Raw genomic sequence first — 20672 nt, forward strand, 5'->3', positions numbered from 1 at the left:
ACAAGATCATTGATGACCTGGGATCTGTTGATGTCAAGATTTCAGATGAGGATAAGGCCATTCTCACATTGAATGCCTTGCCTAGCTCGTATGACCAGTTAAGTGATGCAATTATCTATGGAAGAGATAAACCTATCACCTATGCAGAAGTCTATTCAGCCTTGATGGCCAAAGAACTCCAGAAGACAGCCACCAGAGGCTCTGCAAGCTCCAATGTTCAAGCTGCAGAGGCCTTGAATGTGAAGAAGTTCAAGAAGCAGAACTTCAAGAAGAAGTTTGAGGGCCCTAAACCCTCAAGTTCTGATGCTCAGAAGGAAACCAGAGCTTGCTATTGGTGCAAGAAACCTGGACATTTGAAGAAAGATTGTCATGCATGGAAGAGAAAGATGGCCTCTGAGGGACACAATCAATCTGATTGTGTGGAGAGTGCTGATCCCCCGGCTCAACTTATGAATATTAGTGACAGTGGGGTCAGTCACAGGTGGATAATGGACTCGGGGTGCAGCTTCCATATGTGCCCCAATAGAAGCTGGTTTCATGATCTTCAAGAAGCATCGGGTACGGTTGTTCTTGGAAATAATCACATTTGTCAGATCAAAGGGATAGGAAAGGTGAAGCTAAGCCTACAAGATGGCTCTATAAAGATCCTAACTGGGGTGAGGTATATTCCAGAAGTGAAGAGGAATCTCATCTCATTGGGAATGCTGGAGCAGAGAGGGTTCACCATATTGATGAGTCAAGGAAAATTGTTTGTTAAATCTGGAGATGCAGTGATGATGGAGGCTGACAGAGAGCATATTCTCTATTATCTGAAGGCTAAGGCTGTTGATGGAGAAAGCAATGCAGTGTCAGATGATTCCCTAATGCTATGGCACAAGAGGCTGGGCCATCCAGCAGAAGGAAGCTTGAAAGAACTCATCAAGAAGGGCCTGATCTCTGGAGATTTCAACAAGATGGACCCCTGTGAGCAGTGTATACTTGGAAAAGCAAAGAAGGCACCCTATCCTACAGGTATTCACTCTTCTACAGCCCCTTTAGACTACATACGTAGTGATCGTTGGGGGCCTTCACCGGTGTGTTCAATTGGTGGAGGAAAGTATTATCTAGCTATCATTGATGACTATACAAGGAAGTTGTGGGTATATATTCTTAAAGAAAAATCTGAAACACTCACAAAGTTCAAGATATGGTGTAAGGAGGTTGAGCTAGATAAGGGTAGAAGTGTTAAATGCTTAAGAACAGACAATGGCCTAGAGTTCTTGTCTGCTGAGTTTGATCTGTTTTGTAAATAGAAGGGTATGAAGAGGCACCGTACTGTTCCTGGTAATCCCCAGCAAAATGGTGTTGTGGAGAGGATGAATAGGACTATCCTAGAGAGGGTGAGGTGCCTGCTTCTTGGTTCTGGTTTGAGCAGCAGGTTCTGGGGTGAGGCTGTGTATACAGCAGCCTATCTTATCAATAAATGCCCATCTACTGCCCTGAAATCTGAAACTCCTGATTACATGTGGTATGGAGCTCATAGTGACTACTCAAAGTACAAGGTGTTTGGGTGTGTGGCCTATGCTCATGCTAGGCAAAGCAAGCTTGAAGCTAGGGCTCTGAAATGTATTATGTTGGGGTATCAGAGGGGTGTTAAGGGGTATAGGCTCTGGTGTATTGAGCCCGGTAAGCAGAAGGTCTTGGTGAGTAGGGATGTGGTGTTCTTGGAGGATCAGATGCCATACCTGAAAGATAAGCTGGACTCCAGTGAAGATGAGGGTGATTTCTTCAAGGTGGAGCCTGTGGGGGTTGGCCTAGGAGCAGGTGGAGTTACTGACTCAGGGAGTGAGTCTAATTCAGATAAAGAAGAGGCTCCAACTCAGGGCAACCAGGCTGGTGAGTCTATATCAGACTCTATCAGAGACTATCAGCTTGCAAGGGACAGAGTTAGAAGAGAAACAAGGCCACCAACAAAGTTCTCTGATGTTGTGTATTATGCTCTGTGTGCAGCTGAAAGTATTGATGGTGCAGATCCACTCACATATAAAGAAGCTATGCAGAGTAAAGATAGAGAAAGATGGATTGAAGCCATGAATGAGGAAATAGAGTCTTTACTCAAGAACAAAACCTGGATTTTGGTGGACAAATCCAAGCTGAATACAGATGGAAAGAGAGTGAAGGTGATTAAGATTAACACCTTGCACAATCCGGCTGACATGCTAACAAAGTCTCTAGGTAGAGACAAGTTTGATCATTGCAAGAAGTTGATCAATGTTTGTGCAAGAACTGAGATGAGCCCTCAGGTGGAGAATTGTAATAATGGAGTGCTCATTTCAGTTGGAAGAAGAAGGCAGAAGAAGGTAAGCTCGGCTAGAAGGGAGTTCGGTAAGCTCGGCTAGAAGGGAGTTCGGTAAGCTCGGCTTTGAGCTGGAACTAGCCGAGAAGGAAGTTCGGTTGTGAGCCGAGAAGGGAGTTCGGTCTTGAGCCGAGAAGAGAGTTCGGTCTTGAGCCGAGAAGAGAGTTCGGTCTTGAGCCGAGAAGGAAGAAGCAACCTAGCCGAACTAGCCGTTGGAGCAGCAGTTAGTTAGCTGAGATGTAGCGGTTATTCTTCTTGTTTTCTTGATTCTTGCTGTAGTTAGTTAGTAGCAGTTGCTACTTGATTGTAGAGCTTTAAATAGCTCAAAACCGTGTATGTAGTTTAGAGTAAGAGTTTTATCAATAAAGAGTTTTCCAGTTTCTCTCCAAGATTATCATCTTCAATACTCAAAGTGTGAGTGTGTGTGTTTCTGCATTGTGTGATCTCATACAACAGTGAGTGTGTGTGTGATCTTCTTGAGTGTGTGAAAGCCTTGTGTGTGCGAATCCCAACAGGTTTGTCCCTTATTAATTGTCCCACTAACTTAATTTCACTCCCATTTTTTTATAAAACTAATACTATATAAAGGTAGGATTCACATACCACTAACTTTTTTAACCCAATTTCTTTTACATTTCTTAAAACTCATGCCGAATAAAAGTAGGACATGTATCGGAGGACGAAGGTAGAAGGTAGTACTATAACTAAGTAGGATAAATCACCATTTCAAATCCTAATTAAATGGTGGGGCATGGTTAATTAAATTTCACCAAGTATAATAGACAAAATGGGGAAATCAGACAAAAGACTTGTCATACTCTCTTCCTCTCTCATCAACATGGGAAGCCTCTACCGATCCTCATCCGAACCGGCCATCCAAGACCTGAAGGTGTCGATCAACGACTCAACTCTCATATTCCCCTCTCAACAGCCCCCAGACACCCCCATCTTCCTCTCCAACATCGACCAAGTCCTCAACTTCCACGTCCAAACCCTCCACTTCTTCGAGTCTAACCCGGACTTCCCGCCCGAGGCCGCTGCAGAGCGGCTGAAGGCTGCTCTGCAGAAGGTCATGGAGGCCTACGACTTCCTGGCCGGCCGCCTGAGGCCCAACCTCCAGACTGGGCGCCTGGAGATCGACCCCAAGCCGGCCGGGGTCGGCTTCGTGGACGCCTCCACCGAGTTTTTGCTCGCCGAGGTCGGGGATCTAGTCTACCCTAATCCGGCATTCATGCAGCTTATTGTTCAGGGTTTGGAAAAGTTTGATGATCAACCACTGTGTGTTCTTCAGGTCATCTCTCTCTCTCTCGAATCGTTTGCTAGATATCTGACTTAAAATGTATGTTATTATCATGATACGTAAAAATTAATGATAATTTGATGATTTTAATAACAATTTTTTTGGTTGGAGTCTTACATTATTTTGTTTTGAAAGGTTATTGCGCCTAACTATATGAATTTTCACTAATTCTGATTTTGGACAGAACTAAAAAATTCATCACCAAATATAAGAACTTTCAAGTGTTCTGATTTCATCAATCGAAAGTTTTGTATTTAGAGATATAATTTTGGATCACGTGCAAAATCATATTTTAATGACAGTTTTAAGTATATATGCAAAAGTGTCCCCTGTTTTTATACATATATATTAATTAATTGGTTAATATAGAATGTATGGCCAGAGGCTTGTACATTTTCAAAATGGAATAATCTATATTATTATCAATAATTATATACTATAATTAAACAGTAAAGTAACTATAAATTCTAATCAGAAATACTTAATTTCGACCCATACTAATAAATTAAGCTAAACCAAAATAGATTGGAATTGAATGAGGCTTGAAAGAGAAACTAATAAACTTAAATTTTAATGATATACGACAAAAGGCAAAAAATAGTGAACTAGAAATCCGCATGCAAACTTCCGGAAGAGGACAGGAAATTGACAAAATGTTACAATCATAATGCAGTTAATTAATGACTGCCAACTCATATGATATTTTTCGTTTTAGTGAATAGTCATTGAGCAATAAATTGATCTGTTGGCAACTAGCCATAACCCAATAAGAAAGGAGTAGCAATTATGGCCTCGACCTAATTTGTTTGCAATAATTATGATATTAACCTAATCTAATTCGTACTACTTACCATGAATTACCATAAATGAAGCTGGACACTTTTTCTTTGCCTATCCTTCATCGGAAAATAATATAGATAGAGTAGTTGCTAACTTTTCTACAACTAATTAATTAGCTAGCTATTACTTAAACATTGGCATATATAACTAATTATATATAAGTGATTTCTTTAATTTTACACCTTTTATATTTAGTAGCTTACGTAATTAGTTTTTTGAGTATGTGCTATACGTTATGCGTGCTACTTAATTAGTTCACAACTTATACTAATTAAATGTATGTATCCACTACTCTTGATTACTCATTCATATACGAGCTTATAGTTAATAGTTATTACGGTTTGTTATTGAATAGATGGCAAGAGTAGTTGAATCATACACGTATAACACCTACTATTCATCTACACACATAAATTTATCTTTAAAATCAAATGAATGCTATATGTACATTTTCCCATTAGAAGATATAAAGAATGTTTATGTAAAGGTCCACTACAATAAAAAATTCCAACTTCAAATCAAATTTCATTTATTTTGAAAAGGTTGATGTGATCCACAAAGCATCATGAATACACATCTCACGAACAAATTAATACTATAAGTACTAAAAATCATATAAGTATATAATTACATATGTCACATGTTTGTCTTGTGTCTGTGAAAATGCAACCCAATGTAACACTCCTAGCCTTTTCACAACCCAATGTAATACTCCTAGCCTCGTATGACAAGTATATATTCACTAGCACTTAACAAACTTATCTTATGAAAACATAATTATTTGGCGTAGAATTATAAAAAATAACCAAAATTGAGGGCACAAAGAAAAGCGTTCTTTTATTGAAGATACAATAGTCCATTAAATCTTAATCTTTTGCTTTTGTGTGACGTTTTCCTTTGTGTCCCTGATTTTTAGCTAGACACCAAAATTGAAGATGTTTTTTAAAGTGCATGTGATGTATTTAGTAACAGAAATTATCATCCTTAATCGACTAATATGTCTTTATGCTTAACCCATGTATCTTATCATTCAAAATAAATGTATCACTATAATAACATTGGTGATGAATTTCTAGGTCACATCATTCAAATGTGGTGGTTTTGCAATGGGAATATCCACAAACCATGCTTTAATGGATGGAATAAGCTTCAAAAACTTATTGGAAAACCTAGCTTCCCAAGCCTTCGACGACAAGCCCATCCCCATCGCCCCCTGCCACGACCGCCGCCTCCTCGCCGCCCGATCCCCGCCCCAAGTCACCTTCCCCCACCCCGAGCTCCTCAAGCTCAAAACCCCCATCGGCCAAGAGGAAACCCCCCCAATCTTCGACTGCAAACAAGAAGACCTCGACTTCAAAATCTTCACCCTCACCCCAAGCGACATCACCTCCTTAAAATCCTCGGCCGCCGCCTCCTCCTCCTCCAAAAAAATCACCGGCTTCAATGCCGTCTCCGCCCTCATCTGGCGCTGCAAAGCCCTCTCCCGAGCCGACGACACCAGCCGCGACCGCGAATGCACCGTTTTATACGCGGTCGACATCCGGTCGAGGCTGCGGCCGCCCCTCCCAGCCGCCTACTGCGGCAACGCGGTGCTGACGGCGTACGCCACGGCCAAGTGCGGGGAGTTGGAGGATGGGCCGTTCGGGAAGGCGGTGGACGTGGTGGCCGAGGGGGCGGCCCGGATGAGCGACGAGTACGCGAGGTCGGCGATCGATTGGGGGGAGGTGTATAAGGGATTTCCCAATGGGGAGTTCTTGATATCGTCGTGGTGGAGGTTAGGGTTTGATGAAGTGGAGTATCCATGGGGGAAGCCTAAGTATAGTTGCCCTTTGGTTTATCATAGAAAGGATATCATATTGTTGTTTCCTGAGGTTGGGGGAGTGGAGAGCAATGGGGTGAATGTGTTGGTGGCTTTGCCTCCTAAGGAGATGGAGAAGTTTCAATCTCTCTTTCATAAGTATTTGTCCGGTAATTAATTAAGACATATAGATATCTTGTAATGTAAACTTTTTTATGTGTAATTTTATGCATGTGTGTTTGTATATGAAGCATATATGGATGAATGTATGTTTTTTTTGCTGTACCATGTAATAATATAGCCATCATATATAGTCTTACTATTTTGAGAGAAAGTATCAAGGTTACGAGGGTCAAATGAATAACATAAAAATACTTTTATCCACCTTCTTCTATCTAGACCTATGTAATTTTTCTTATGAGTCACCTTTTGTTTTAGTTCAATATATTCGAGATCACATATATGTACCAAAATTAGTTTTCTTTGTTCTTTCTTCATAGTTTGATGGCAATCATAAGTCATACATATACAAACGTCCTCGTGGTGAGTATAAATAATAAATGTTGATATTGTTGGAATCGTGTTTTATCAAAAGACTTTGATCAATAATAAATGTAAGGAGAAATTTAATTTTGTAAAATTAAATGTAATAGCATTGATCTATGTTCGGAATAGATGACCATAGCATATTAATTTTCTCAAATCTGATTCTAGATGAAAGTGAAATAATGGATTAAAATCTGTCACAATAAAGCTAAAAAGAAGCTATGAGAAAAGTCAATGGATTAATTAACTAACTGTTAACTATTCCACATCGAGAATGATAACCAATATTTAAGAAAATGAATTATTACATGTAATAATTATCGTGGACTAAGATGGGCGATAAAGCTCATACCGGTGCCGCCGCCACCGCTGCTTACCTCGCCAAGGCTGAGGTCGTGCACCATGACCAGCGGCGAACCTGCGTGAGGGCTTGGGGATCCCATGGAACCCCCAACATTAAGAACATTGACTATATATATATATATATATATATATATATATATATATATATATATATATATATAGAGGTTAGTGATCAAGATATAACTAATTTTAAGTGTATAACTAGAGAACAAATCTCAGCCACACATCTTAATGGAACAAATATTATTTATTTTAATTATATAAAATAGACCAAGGGTATTTTTGGAAATTACATTATGAGATTTAAATCAATGAAGCGGTTTCCTTTCCTTCTCCTTCCAAATCTGCGACCAAGTGCGGCGAAGGAGGTGAGGAACATGGCGGCGGCGGCGCGGTTTCCTTTCCTTCTCCTTCCAAATCTGCGACCAAGTGCGGCGAGGGAGGTGAGGAACACGGCGGCGACGACACGGAGGTGGAGTCGTCGGGAAACCCCCATTTGTTTAATTATATAAAATAGACCAAGGAATTCTAGATCCAAATATCTGATCAGCATCATCAAGCAGTTTCTGTGCCTATGAAAGGGACGAGTTTAAAGCAGAGTTTGGAGAAATTGAGGGTTTCTGAGAAGATGAATTTGAAAAAATTGAGCGAAGAAGAGGATGGGGCGGAGAGTGATTCGAGTTCGGATCTGTTTGATTTGCCTAATCATGAATTGGATTTCTTTTCAAGTAGCTTGCCTGTTTACGAGACTAATCATATGGAAAGTATTAGAATTGGAATGCCTATTTCCAGCGCAACATAAAGGAGTAGAATTTTTTTGGGAAATGTGAACCATGCATGAATCATTTTTAACATCACTTTTAGTATGATTTTACTTCACTGTTGTTTACAAAACACATCACTCTTAGTATGATTTTACTTCACTCTTGTTTACAAAAATCATCACTCTTAGCATGATTTTACTCCACTATTGTTCATAAAACACATCACTCTTAGCATGATTTTACTTCACTCTTGTTTACAAAACACATCACTCTTAGAATGATTTTACTTCACTCTTGTTTACAAAAACATCACTCTTAGAATAATTTTACTTCACTCTTGTTTATAAAACACATCACTCTTAGCATGATTTTACTTCACTCTTGTTTACAAAACACATCACTCTTAGCATGATTTTACTTCACTGTTATTTACAAAACACATCACTCTTATTATGATTTTACTTCACCGTTGTTTACAAAACACATCATTCTTATTATGATTTTACTTCACTGATGTTTACAAAACACATCACTCTTATTATGATTTTACTTCACTATTGTTTACAAAACACATCACTCTTATTATGATTTTACTTCACTGATGTTTACAAAACACATCACTCTTATTATGATTTTACTTCACTGTTGTTTACAAAACACATCACTCTTAGCATGATTTTACTTCACTCTTGTTTACAAAACACATCACTCTTAGCATGATTTTACTTCACTCTTGTTTACAAAACACATCACACTTGATATGTTTTGTAAACAACAGTGAAGTAAGATCATGCTAAGAGTGATGTGTTTTGTAAACAACAGTGAAGTAAGATCATGTTAAGAGTGATGTGTTTTGCAAACAACGGTGAAGTAAGATCATGCTAAGAGTGATGTGTTTTGTAAACAACAGTGAAGTAAATATCCGATCACATGAATTTGATATATTTAGCAGATTATTCAAACAAATTCTATTCGCGCAATTATCACATGTATCATGCTCATAACTTGAATTAAAAAATGCTTTAGCATATAAAATCCCTAAAACATGCTTACTACGGAATTAGCCAATTTACCTCGTTGATTCAATCAAGAATCGATGATGGCTTGCTCCGTCTCCACGTGAAGATCTTCAATACAAGACCTCGGGTCTTCTGACTGGTGTCCCGGATAATGGAAGACAGAAACTACTCACGGAGGAGGCACAAATTTCGAACTCTCTCTCTCTAGAGGGGGACGGGATTTTTTATGTAGAAAAAGTGTTTTCTGTCTCCTTTATTCCCCTATTTATATTAAGTCACAAATTGGGCCCAGTCAGGGATCTAAGAAAGAATTGGATCAGGCCTCACCCAATTAGCTTTTTACTAATTTAATTGAACCCACAATTTAATATAAGCTTATATTAGAATATTACAAGCAGCCACTACAGAAGTAATATTGCACTGCCTATCCAAATCCGAAATTACAAGTATTCCAGGTTTCCTTTATTTGCGTTCAATTCATTTCCCGCGCTTAAGATAGAAACATCCATTAATTAATTAATGTCTGCTATATTTAATCTTCAAGAGTGGACTTAGCAAGAAACTCTTATTTATTATTCATTGAGTAATCAAACTCCAACTAGCTAGGTTCCGAATAATAATACCTTGTTTCGAGCTCCTCTTGTGGATGTTATCAAACGAGACTCTCCTCGCGCACGATTCAACGTAATAGCAATCATGTAACAACCGTACTTTTTATAGTACTTGGTGCGTACATCGAGGAATGGTTGAAGGAACTATAATTGGAACAACACCAAATATGAGTTGTGCTGTTAAACGTGCTTTAACTTTTGTTTATGAAGAACGCGATAACAAAATAAAATAATTAACGAAGGAAAATACGAAAAATAAAGTACGAATTTATTTTGGGCTTTTCAAAATAAATTAGAGTCCAATTAACTACAAAATAATTTGGATCCTAATTATTCTTTTAATCCACCAAATAATAGTATTATATCCAATCTTGGGCTTCCAATTAAATTGAGCCCAAGAACATTAAAATAATTAAGTAGCCCATTCTTCTTTCCAAACAATTGGGAGCAAGCCCAAAAGCCTTCTTCTTCTTCTTCCTCACAATATGGTCGACGACTTCTTCACAAGGAGACCCTCCAAAATTTCCACCTCTCCACCTTCTATCTTCCCCATCAATGCCTACACATCAAGAGTCACCCACCACTTATTCATTTACCTCTTCTCTAACACAATACACATTACACTCCAAACAAAGAATTTGAGAGAAGAGCCGAGAGGAGAGGAAGTGGGAGAAGTTGCTACCATTCTTTGTTTCTTCCCAACCAAGTTCAATTCTTTGAGGTATAAACTCTACCCAATTTCAAAAGCACAATTTTAGCATGTATCTCATCACATATTTCATACATTGATTTCATACATCCACTCTCACCAACAATTCAAACAATTTAACAACAAAGAACGAATCAAACGATCGCCGTATGTAATCAAAGCTACGAAAGAACTTAACTTTTTAATGTGAATGCGTGTTGCGGGTTGATTCGGGGTCATTCGGAGTGATTTCGGAGAAGGAGAAGCCGCCGTCGGCGACGGGCAGCGGCGGACAGCAGCGCCGACGTCTCCAGCGGCGGTCAGCAGTACTCCCGGTGACTCCAGCGGCGGACAGCAGCGCCCCGGCGACTCCAACAGCAGCGGCAGCGCTCTCGGTGACTCCGCGGTGGCGGTGGCGGTGGCGAATCGGAGCAGCACAGCGGCTGACTTCGGGCAGCCGATGACGGTGCTGTTTTGGCGAGGAAGTGAACCAGCCACCGAAGGTGGCGCTGGTTTGAACGGCGTGGAGTAAATCGGGGAAGGCGACGGGCTGGAGGGCACGGATCTTCCGTCGATTTTGGTTGAATAGAGAGAGAGAAAGAAAAGAGAGATGGAGAAGAGAGAAGAAGGAAAGAGGCGTGAGGAATGTGGGAGTTTTGGGCCTTTGTTTGGTTTAAAGAATTTGGGCTAATTAATTGAAATGGAATGATTTGTTAAAAGATGGGCTCCATTAAATTGTTGGGCTTTATAATATTATTTGGAGGTATAAGGTGGAGAAATAATTCTTGGGCCTTCTAATTAAATCTTTGGGCCAATAATTAATTGTGGGAAATTACTTAAGTAATTCTTGATTAATGTCAAGGATAAATAATATATCTCAAGTACGAAATAAGAATAAATGCGAATAGAAATAGTTGCGATAATTTAATTATACGCTTAAGTAATTTTGGGAATTTATTCCGACATCATGGAGGAAAATTATGAGGAGTCAACGAAGGAGTTATAAGCGTAAATGGCCGACCGGCGTCGCACGCAACGCCTCGGGCGACCGCCGAATAACCGAAAATGCACGAAAATCGAGAAAGAGAATTAAAAGATTTTAATTAGAGTGCATGCATTCTAAATATCGTCGTTACCAAGAATTGATATGGATTTTATGTATTTTCCGAAAAGGTGGTTCGCACGCACGCTAAAAGTCGGAACGAGAAGTTATTTCAGGAAAACTCTAAGCTTTTAAGGTGGGCTTTATTACTTAAACTCTTTTATTTTAAAGTGATATATTATGGTGAAATAAGGGTGGTTTAAAATAGTATGTCATGCCGTATTTTATGTTTTGAATTGCCTATCTGATTGTCTACTAGAATAATGTTCTACTAGACTTTGATGGTTAACGAATTCGGGTCTGACTAGGGAGTGAGTCCCTACTCGGACTAGTGCACTGATGGGGATCGTGAGCCGTCCTTTGTAGTCGGCCGGTCCAGTGATCGAGTTTGTGGCCACATTCTCGTTTCACATGATGGTTCAGATATGGTATATGATGGAGGATGATGATTGTCAGCGCTGACACTTTTAAAGGAATGATTTTGGTGTCTCTCGGTCTTTTTAAAGTAAAATCCGAGTTTCACTCTATGATGGCTTGACATAACTTAAATGATAAATGTATTTCGGGCATGAGTTCACTGAGTGCATCAAGTACTCAGCCCCTGCATATGTTTTCCCTATGTGCAGGTTGAGCGAGGGCGGGAGACGGAGAATGTTGAGCATTGGACAGAGACAGTATTCTAAATGATCCGGTTACTATTGTGTCTTCATACATAGTAGTAGCTAACTCTCAAATGCTTCCGCTATGCCAAGTTTTCAGAATTTCTTTGATTTCCTTTGAATTGTCAACCTATGTCATTCACGTTATGTACCTTCGGGATTTGAAACCTTGGTGATAAATGAAAGTTCGTATTTTGATCGATATGTCGTACTCCTTTTGATTGTTTCCTCTTCTTCCCCGCTTCTCAATTCCCCCACTAGTCACGATTCCCCGTGCTTCCTATCCTTAGGAAGTGCGGTCGTGACAAATCCTAGCACCGCTAGATAATGATCACCACTACCCAATATACCTGGATCATTGGGTTACGAAAAACCCGCACCTTTGGTAAGTCAAAGTAGTAGATACTGAATATAGTATGCTCAATGCTAACGTACATTGATTAAGAAATTATTATCAAGACCTCGTCTTTCAGTAGATAGCATAAAGACTCGTCTTGCTGTTAGATCCATTCAGTGCTATACCACACCAACATCATCTTATTTCAATAAGGCTTAGAAATAATCGGACTGACATTGCAACCTTTCACGATAGGTAGTCTAGGCCAATCTGGGTTGTGAAATTCTTCTTTTTCTTTGTTCAGAACTGACCGTGTTACCTTAAAGTGGACGACGTCCACAACCGGTCTACTAGAACAAAGACTTAGACTTTGTTACGTTCTTATACATTTAAATATGCAATAAACAACCATTAAATATAAAACATAACAACATTATGACAAAAATAATCTGTTTTATTCATTGGAAAATAACAAGTAGAGTTTTACAGTATCCAATCACTCGAAAGGTGATTTCTAGTATACAAAATCCTAACAATCTCCCACTTATACTCAAAACAGCTTTCGAGTATACAAAAAAATTGTGCACACGTCTAAATTTCTTCCACTTATACCGAAAGCGAGTTGAGGTCTTGAATGAGTCAAACTCCCATCTCTTCAACGTGGCATTCGAACAGTTTCACCGCCAAAGCCTTTGTAAAAGGATCTGCCAGGTTGTTCTCTGACGCAATCTTGACCACTTGTATGTCTCCTCTCTGCACTATATCCCTGATGATATGATACTTCCGCTCTATGTGTTTGCTCGCTTTGTGAGCTCTTGGTTCTTTCGAGTTTGCCACAGCACTAGAATTGTCACAATAAATGGTGATGCTCTTGGGCAGATTCGAAACCACACCTAAATCCATAAGGAAGTTCTTGAACCATACAGCCTCTTTTGCATCCTCCGAAGCGGCTACATACTTGGCTTCCATGGTCGAGTCCGCGATGCATTTCTGCTTCACACTCTTCCAAATTACGGCTCCACCTCCTAAGGTGAACACATATCCTGAAGTAGATTTTCTCGAGTCCTGATCAGCTTGAAAGTCTGAGTCAGTATATCCCACGAGACAGAGCTCGGCTGCATTGTAAACTAGAGCATAGTCCTTAGTCCGTTTAAGGTACTTGAGTATGCTCTTTACGGCAGTCCAATGTCCTTGGCCCGGATTCGACTGATATCTTGCCACCATGCCAACAGCAAAGCAAATATCAGGTCTAGTACAAAGCATAACATACATGCGACTTCCAACTGCCGAAGCATATGGAATCCTTCTAATTTCCTGTATCTCAGATGGCGTTTTAGGGCACATCTCTTGAGATAAATGGATGCCATGTCTAAAAGGTAAGGAACCTTTCTTGGCGTCCTGCATGCTAAAACGACTAAGTACTATGTCGATGTAAGGTTCTTGAGATAAGCACAACATCTTCTTTTCTCGATTCCAAAGAACCTTGATCCCGAGGATGTGTCCCGCGTCTCCCATATCCTTCATCTCGAACTGGTTCGACAACCAAGTTCATACTGATTACAACATCTTTTTATTGTTTCCAATTAGAAGAATGTCATCTACATATAAAACTAAGAACACCACATTCCCCTTATCAACTTTCTTATACACACAGCTTTCACTTGGGCACTTTTCGAATCCAAACTTGCGAACAGTTTGATCGAAACATTGATTCCACGATCTAGATGCTTGCTTGAGGCCATAAATGACCTTCTTAAGCTTCCAAACCATGTGTTCTTTGCCCTTTATGGCATATCCTTCGGGTTGTTCCATGTAGATGGTCTCCTCAAGACCGCCGTTTAGAAACGCAGTCTTAACGTCCATCTGCCATACATCCCAATCCATATAAGCTGCAATAGACAATAGCATCCGGATCGATTTGAGCATGGCCACTGGGGAGAAGGTCTCGTCATAATCGACGCCTTCCTTTTGGGTATACCCCTTGGCCACTAGTCTTGCCTTAAAGACTTTAACTCGTCCATCGGGTCCACGTTTACGTTTATATATCCACTTGCTCCCAATAGCAGTACAGCCTTCGGGTAGGACGAACAAATCGTAGACGTCTTTGTCTATCATAGATTGTAGTTCCGAATCCATTGCTTTCACCCATTTGCAATGATCGACATCTGTCAGCGCCTCCGCAAAGTTCCAGGGATCTAATACATTGCTGTCCGAGGAGTGATCCATAGATTCCCCCAAACCAATGTATCTGTCGGGCTCATGCGAGACCCTCCCACTGCGGCGCGGCACTACAATATTTTGAGTAGAAGTTGAAGTTTCGGGAATTGATTGTACACTTGGTACTTGTTCTTGGTTAATGGAACTTGTGACAGAAGTCAGCTCATCGAGAGCCACTTCACTGCTGGGTTTATGATTCATTACATAGTCTTCCTCTAAGAATGTCGCGTGAGTACTCACAATGACTTTCTTGTCTCGGAGACTAAAGAATTCATAACCTTTCGTCCCTTTGGGGTATCATATAAACAAACATACCTCCGTCCTTGATCCTAGCTTAGTTGGATCATTTTCCAATACATGAGCCGGGCAACCCCAAATCTTGAGATGTGCTAGATTGGGCTTGTGCCCAGTCCACAACTCATAAGGAGTAGTAGGTACGGATTTTGATGGTAAATTATCTAAAATATGGCTTGCAAAAAGCAAGGCATGTCCCCAAAACGAAATAGGCAGACGTGCATAACTCATCATCGATCGAACCATATTTAACAAGGTCATGTTCCTTCTTTCAGCCACGCCGTTCTGCTGGGGCGTGCCCGACGCAGTCAGTTGGGATTCAATTCCCGACTCCGATAAGTAGTCCAAAAATTCGGCACTGAGGTATTAGCCTCCACGATCAGATCGTAGGCTTTTGATATTCTTTCCATGATACTTCTCCACAAGAGTCTTAAATTCTTTAAACTTGTCAAAAGACTCTGACTTGTGATGCATCAAATAAACATATCCATTTTTCGTGAAGTCATCAATAAATGTGATGAAGTATCGAAAACCACCTCTTGCCTCCGTAGACATTGGTCCACATATATCGGAATGAACGAGCTCAAGTACTTCCTTGGCCCTATTGCCCTTAGCCTTAAAAGGCATCTTGGTCATCTTGCCTTCTAAGCATGACTCACACTTATGAAAAGGTTCTTCCTCTAGACCTTTAATAAGATCTTGTTGAATAAGAGAATGGATCCTCCTTTCATTGGCATGACCAAGTCTAAGGTGCCATAAGTACGTTTCGTTCATTGAACTTGAAGGTTCCTTTCGTTTCTTTGAAATTTTCAATGTTGTATTGAGTTCTGATTTGCGATTATTAAACTATGTAGAAGTGATTGTGTACAGATTGTTTTCCATGATACCACGACAGATATAAGAACCATCTTTCTTAATAACACAATTGTCATTAAAAGAAATTGAATATCCATCAAAAACTAATTTAGAAACTGAAATTAAATTTCTTCTAAAAGAAGGTACCAACAAAACATTCTTCAAAATCAAAAATCTATCACTACTAAAACGCAAATAAATGTCTCCCACTGCAATGGCCGCCACTTTGGTAGCGTCGCCCAGCTGGACTTTGATCTCACGATCATGTAGCCGTCTTGTCACCTGCATTAAGTCAGGATCAAAACAAATATGATCAGTAGCTCCTGTGTCAATAACCCAAGTGCAAGTAGATGTCGAAGCCAAACAAGACTCGACTACTAGAGCTTGGTGCATACCTGTAGCCTTGCCCCTTTTAGGACATTCTGGCTTCCAATGCCCCTTCTCACCACACTTGAAACACTTCCCCGAGGGCTTCTTATTTGCCCTTTTCTTCTTCTTTCCCTTAGCCACTTTGCCCGATTCTGAGTTCGGTGCCTTCCTTTTTCCTATGCTAGGCTTGAAGCCAGAGGAACGAGGTGCCGAAGTCATCATGGCAGCCTTAGCCTGGACCATAAGGTCCTCTACTGACTGAAGTTCAGTCAATAGTTCTGCCAAGGTGTAATTCCTTTTTGTTCATCTCAAAGTTGAGTTTGAACTGCTGGAAGCTAGGGGGAAGACTTTGAAGGATGATTGTTATCTGGGACTCGGGATCGATCATCCCTCCCAACACCTCAATCTGGTTGAGGTGGCCCATCATCTCGAGGACATGGTCCCTCACAGACGAGCCTTCTTTCATTGTCTTCGACATGATACTCCGAAAGGCTGAGACTTAGCCGTTCGATTCTGAGTACCAAAAAGATTCTTGAGATTCTGCATAATCTCGGCGGCAGTTTCCATGGCAGAATGCTGATGCTTGAGTACTGATGACATAGATGCCAACATGTAGCACTTTGCCATCTCATTCGCCTTATGCCACCGTCTATGTGCATCTCTAAGTCCTACCGCAGCGTTAGCCACTGGCACTGGAGGTCGCTGGGTTGTGAGCACAAAGTTGTACTCTTCAACTGTAAGAACGATGTCCAAATTTTGTTTCCATTCTATGTAATTTTGGCCCTCGAGTTTGTTTTCTTTGAGAATTGCAGAAAGAGGATTGAACGACATATTGACGATTTGGTTTGCACTGCAAAACAGAATATTTACCATTTGTCATAAACTTATGTAAGAAGTTTGATCAGATAAACCATAAAACTTTTCAAAATCTTACAACTGTAAAATTAAAATTTTGTACCCTCCAGAGGAAGTCAATACGCATTAAAATCTTACAATTTTACTGGTCACAACACCGAAGAATAGTCCAGAGACCACAGAGTGGCATGGCCTCCTATTGTTGCCTAAGTAAGACCATCTCTTTAGCATTACAGAGTCTCATTTCTACAACACACTCACATAACAATGTTCATGTGTTGCTAACAAGATCAAGCTATCTCATAAATCTGTGTGAACTTCTGAATCTCGTAGTTTCTTAGGATTATTGTCCCCACAGAGCAGGTGGCGATAATATTGGAAACTACATTCTAGTTCATACTATTTATATTTGAGAAGTCAGCCCTCATGAACTTGCTATTTTCTTAGGATTATTGTCCCCACAGAGCAGGTGGCGATAATATTAGAAAAAGGCTTCATAAATTGCAGACCAATTGATGGAGACCATATACAAACGTTGAGTTCGTAATTATAGCTTAGATATTTGGGTTATGGTTTTTCTTTAATTATCCTTAGCCTTAGGGCATAGAAAGGCTTGATTAAATTCTGTTGGTATTTAATTTGCTGGATAATTAAATCTTTAGATTAATGTTGTTATCTTCCTTTAGGAAATTGTTGTTCTAGAATTTAATTCTTAGTCATGTCTACTATAAGGTATATCTAAAATAAACAAATTATTTAATCTTTAATAAGACATGAAAAATAAATTCAAATTATTTCCTTGTTCAAGATTAGGAATAGATATTTTATTATTTAATGTATTCATACATATCTATCCTTATTAGGATCTTAGATATATAAATATTAGGAAACTATTAAATTATTCTTATCCATATCATCTAGGAATCAAAATAATATTATTTATTTCCATAGATATAGAAAATAATAAAAAATATTCCTTAAATCTAGATTAATATTAGGAAACTATTAAATTATTCTCATCCATATCATCTAGGAATCAAAATAATATTATTTATTTCCATAGATATAGATAATAATAAAAATATTCCTAAAATCTAGGCAAATCTTCCATGAAGATTTTATTTCCATTTAATAATAATATTTTAATGATATCTTTTAATAAAATAATTAAATAATCATTAAAATAATCCTTCATCATTATCTCATCGTACGAGGTTCGCACGAACGATGAACGACGAAAATCCGATGAGTTCTTCGTCGGTCCACTACGCATGCAGCGTCTCAGCCACCGGTACGCAGGTGGCGCGCCAGCATCTCGGCCAGCGGCTCGTCAGGTGTCACCTCCGTCTCGGCCAGGAGCGCGCTCGGAGGCGCGACTCCTCTCGGCCAGCGGCGAGCGCCCGTCTTGGCTCCATGTTCCGTCGGGTGGCTCGAGCTCTCGGCCAGTAGTGCGCACGGTGGCGCGGCTGCTCTCGACTAGCTCGGACCGCCCATCTCGGTCCATCTCACTCCAGCTCTTCCCACTGCCCCAACCAGCGACACGCCAACAGGCGCGACGCTCTCGGCCAGGTGTTCCATCGGGTGGCACCGGACCTTCCGCCTAGGGTTCGGTCTGGCGTCTCGGCACCTCAGCACGTTCTCGGTCGAACTGCCGTGCCACTCCATCCGCCGTTTCGATCTCGATGCGGGTTTTGCCTGGGTCTGTGGTCTCGACCGGCGATGTGAACGAGCCCACGCTCGTCTGCGCATCGCCTTATGACCGCGATCCCTCGGCTCCCACTCAATCGACAACCCTACCTCGATCGCGCGTGGTGCGATCCGTCTCGGTGCGAGCACCGACGAATCGCACGTCTTGTACATTCGAGCAGATCAAGTTCATTGATTCGACAGTTCTTGAGTTCAACATGCATAAAAATTTAAACAAAAACACAAGAACATTCTTCGCAATCAAATTGGACATGCATACATGAATTTCGCGAAATTTAAATCCAAATAATCAGAGCCAAAGACTAGCTCTGATACCAATTGAAGGGGTTGGCAGCAGAAGCGTGCATAAATATTCGATCACATGAATTTGATCTATTTAGCAGATTATTCAGACAAATTCTATTCGCGCAATTATCACATGTATCATGCTCATAACTTGAATTAAAACATGCTTTAGCATATAAAATCCCTAAAACATGCTTACTACAGAATTAGCCAATTTACCTCGTTGATTCAATCAAGAATCGATGATGGCTTGCTCCGTCTCCATGTGAAGATCTTCAATACAAGACCTCGGATCTTCTGACTGGTGTCCCGGACTATACGCTGATATTTGTGTGGACAAATCTCACCAACGTACTAGGACTCGAATAATGGAAGACAGAAACTGCTCACGGAGGAGGCACAACTTTCAAACTCTCTCTCTCTAGAGGGGGACGAATTTTTTTATGTAGAAAAAGTGTTTTCTGTATACTTCATTCTCCTATTTATATTTAGTCACAAATTGGGTCCGGTCGGGGATCTAAGGAAGAATTGGATCAGGCCTCACCCAATTAGCTTTTTACTAATTATATTGAACCCACAATTTAATACAAGCTTATATTGGAATATTACAAGTAGCCACTACAGAAGTAATATTGCACGGCCTTTCCAAATTCGAAATTACAAGTATTCCGGGTTTCCTTTATTTGCGTTCAATTCATTTCCCGCGCTTAAGATAGAAACATCCATTAATTAATTAATATCTACTATGGACTTAATTAATCATCATATTTAATCTCCATGAGTGGACTTAGCAAGAAACTCTTATTTATTATTCATAGAGTAATCAAACTCCAACTAGCTAGGTTCCGAATAATAAAACCTTGTTTCGAGCTCCTCTTGTGGATGTTATCAAACGAGACTCTCCTCGCGTACGATTCAACGTAATAGCAATCCTAGCACCGCTAGATAATTATCACCACTACCCAATATACCTGGATCATTGGGTTACGAAAAACCCGCACCTTTGGTAAGTCAAAGTAGTAGATGCTCAATATCGTATGTTCAATGCTAACGTACATTGATTAAGAAATTATTATCAAGACCTCGTCTTTCAGTAGATAGCATAAAGACTCGTCTTGCTGTTAGATCCATTCAGTGCTATTCCACACCAACGTCATCTTATTTCAATAAGGCTTAGAAATAATCGGACTGACATTGCAACTTTTCAAGATAGGTAGTCTAGGCCTATCTGGGTTGTGAAATTCTTATTTTTCTTTGTTCAGAACTGACTGTGTTACCTTAAAGTGGACGACGCCCACAACCGGTCTACTAGAACAAAGACTTAGACTTTGTTACGTTCTTATACATTTAAATATGCAATAAACAACCATTAAATGTAAAACATAACAACATTATGATAAAAATAATCTGTTTTATTCATTGGAAAATAAAAAGTAGAGTTTTACAGTATCCAATCACTCGAAAGGTGATTTCTAGTATACAAAACCCTAACAATATAATCTGTTTTATACTCAATGAAATATGATCTTTCAAATTGTACGTTTACGAGATGATGCTAGAAATTTGACTATCTTAGGCTATATATGTTCTTTCAATTTCTGTACTTTAATTATCGTGGTTGCACAAGTTTATGCTATGACGTTCGATTATATTTTGAAAGCTCAATAATATTCAAATAACAAATGCAAACTCCAACGATCGTTGTGAGTACAACATTCAAATACATAG

The 20672-nt window shown here is 39.8% G+C and overlaps 1 protein-coding gene and 1 long non-coding RNA gene across 2 annotated transcripts; one reads left to right on the forward strand and one right to left on the reverse strand.

Annotated features, from left to right (window-relative positions):
* Nucleotides 1–3089: 3089 nt before the first annotated feature.
* LOC121778683 (fatty alcohol:caffeoyl-CoA acyltransferase-like) lies at nt 3090–6657 on the forward strand. The gene is made up of 2 exons (XM_042176077.1): nt 3090–3626; nt 5552–6657. Exons 1-2 carry the CDS (start codon nt 3123–3125, stop codon nt 6449–6451), a joined length of 1404 nt encoding a protein of 467 aa, XP_042032011.1. The 5' UTR covers nt 3090–3122; the 3' UTR covers nt 6452–6657.
* A 3147-nt stretch (nt 6658–9804) lies between these two features.
* LOC121778585 lies at nt 9805–10943 on the reverse strand. The gene is made up of 2 exons (XR_006045698.1): nt 10464–10943; nt 9805–10135 (listed from the first exon to the last, which is right to left on the reverse strand). It is a non-coding gene; the product is annotated as an uncharacterized LOC121778585 (long non-coding RNA).
* Between the last annotated feature and the right edge of the window lie 9729 nt (nt 10944–20672).

This window comes from Salvia splendens, chromosome 19, assembly GCF_004379255.2.
Source record: "Salvia splendens isolate huo1 chromosome 19, SspV2, whole genome shotgun sequence".
Taxonomy (NCBI): Eukaryota; Viridiplantae; Streptophyta; class Magnoliopsida; order Lamiales; family Lamiaceae; genus Salvia; species Salvia splendens.

Bases quoted from the DNA above. Each gene is read 5' to 3' on its own strand.
- LOC121778683 (XM_042176077.1), top strand. From the start codon at position 3,123: ATGGGGAAATCAGACAAAAGACTTGTCATACTCTCTTCCTCTCTCATC. The intron at 3,627-5,551 runs GTCATCTCTCTC...ATGAATTTCTAG, and splicing joins AACCACTGTGTGTTCTTCAG to GTCACATCATTCAAATGTGG.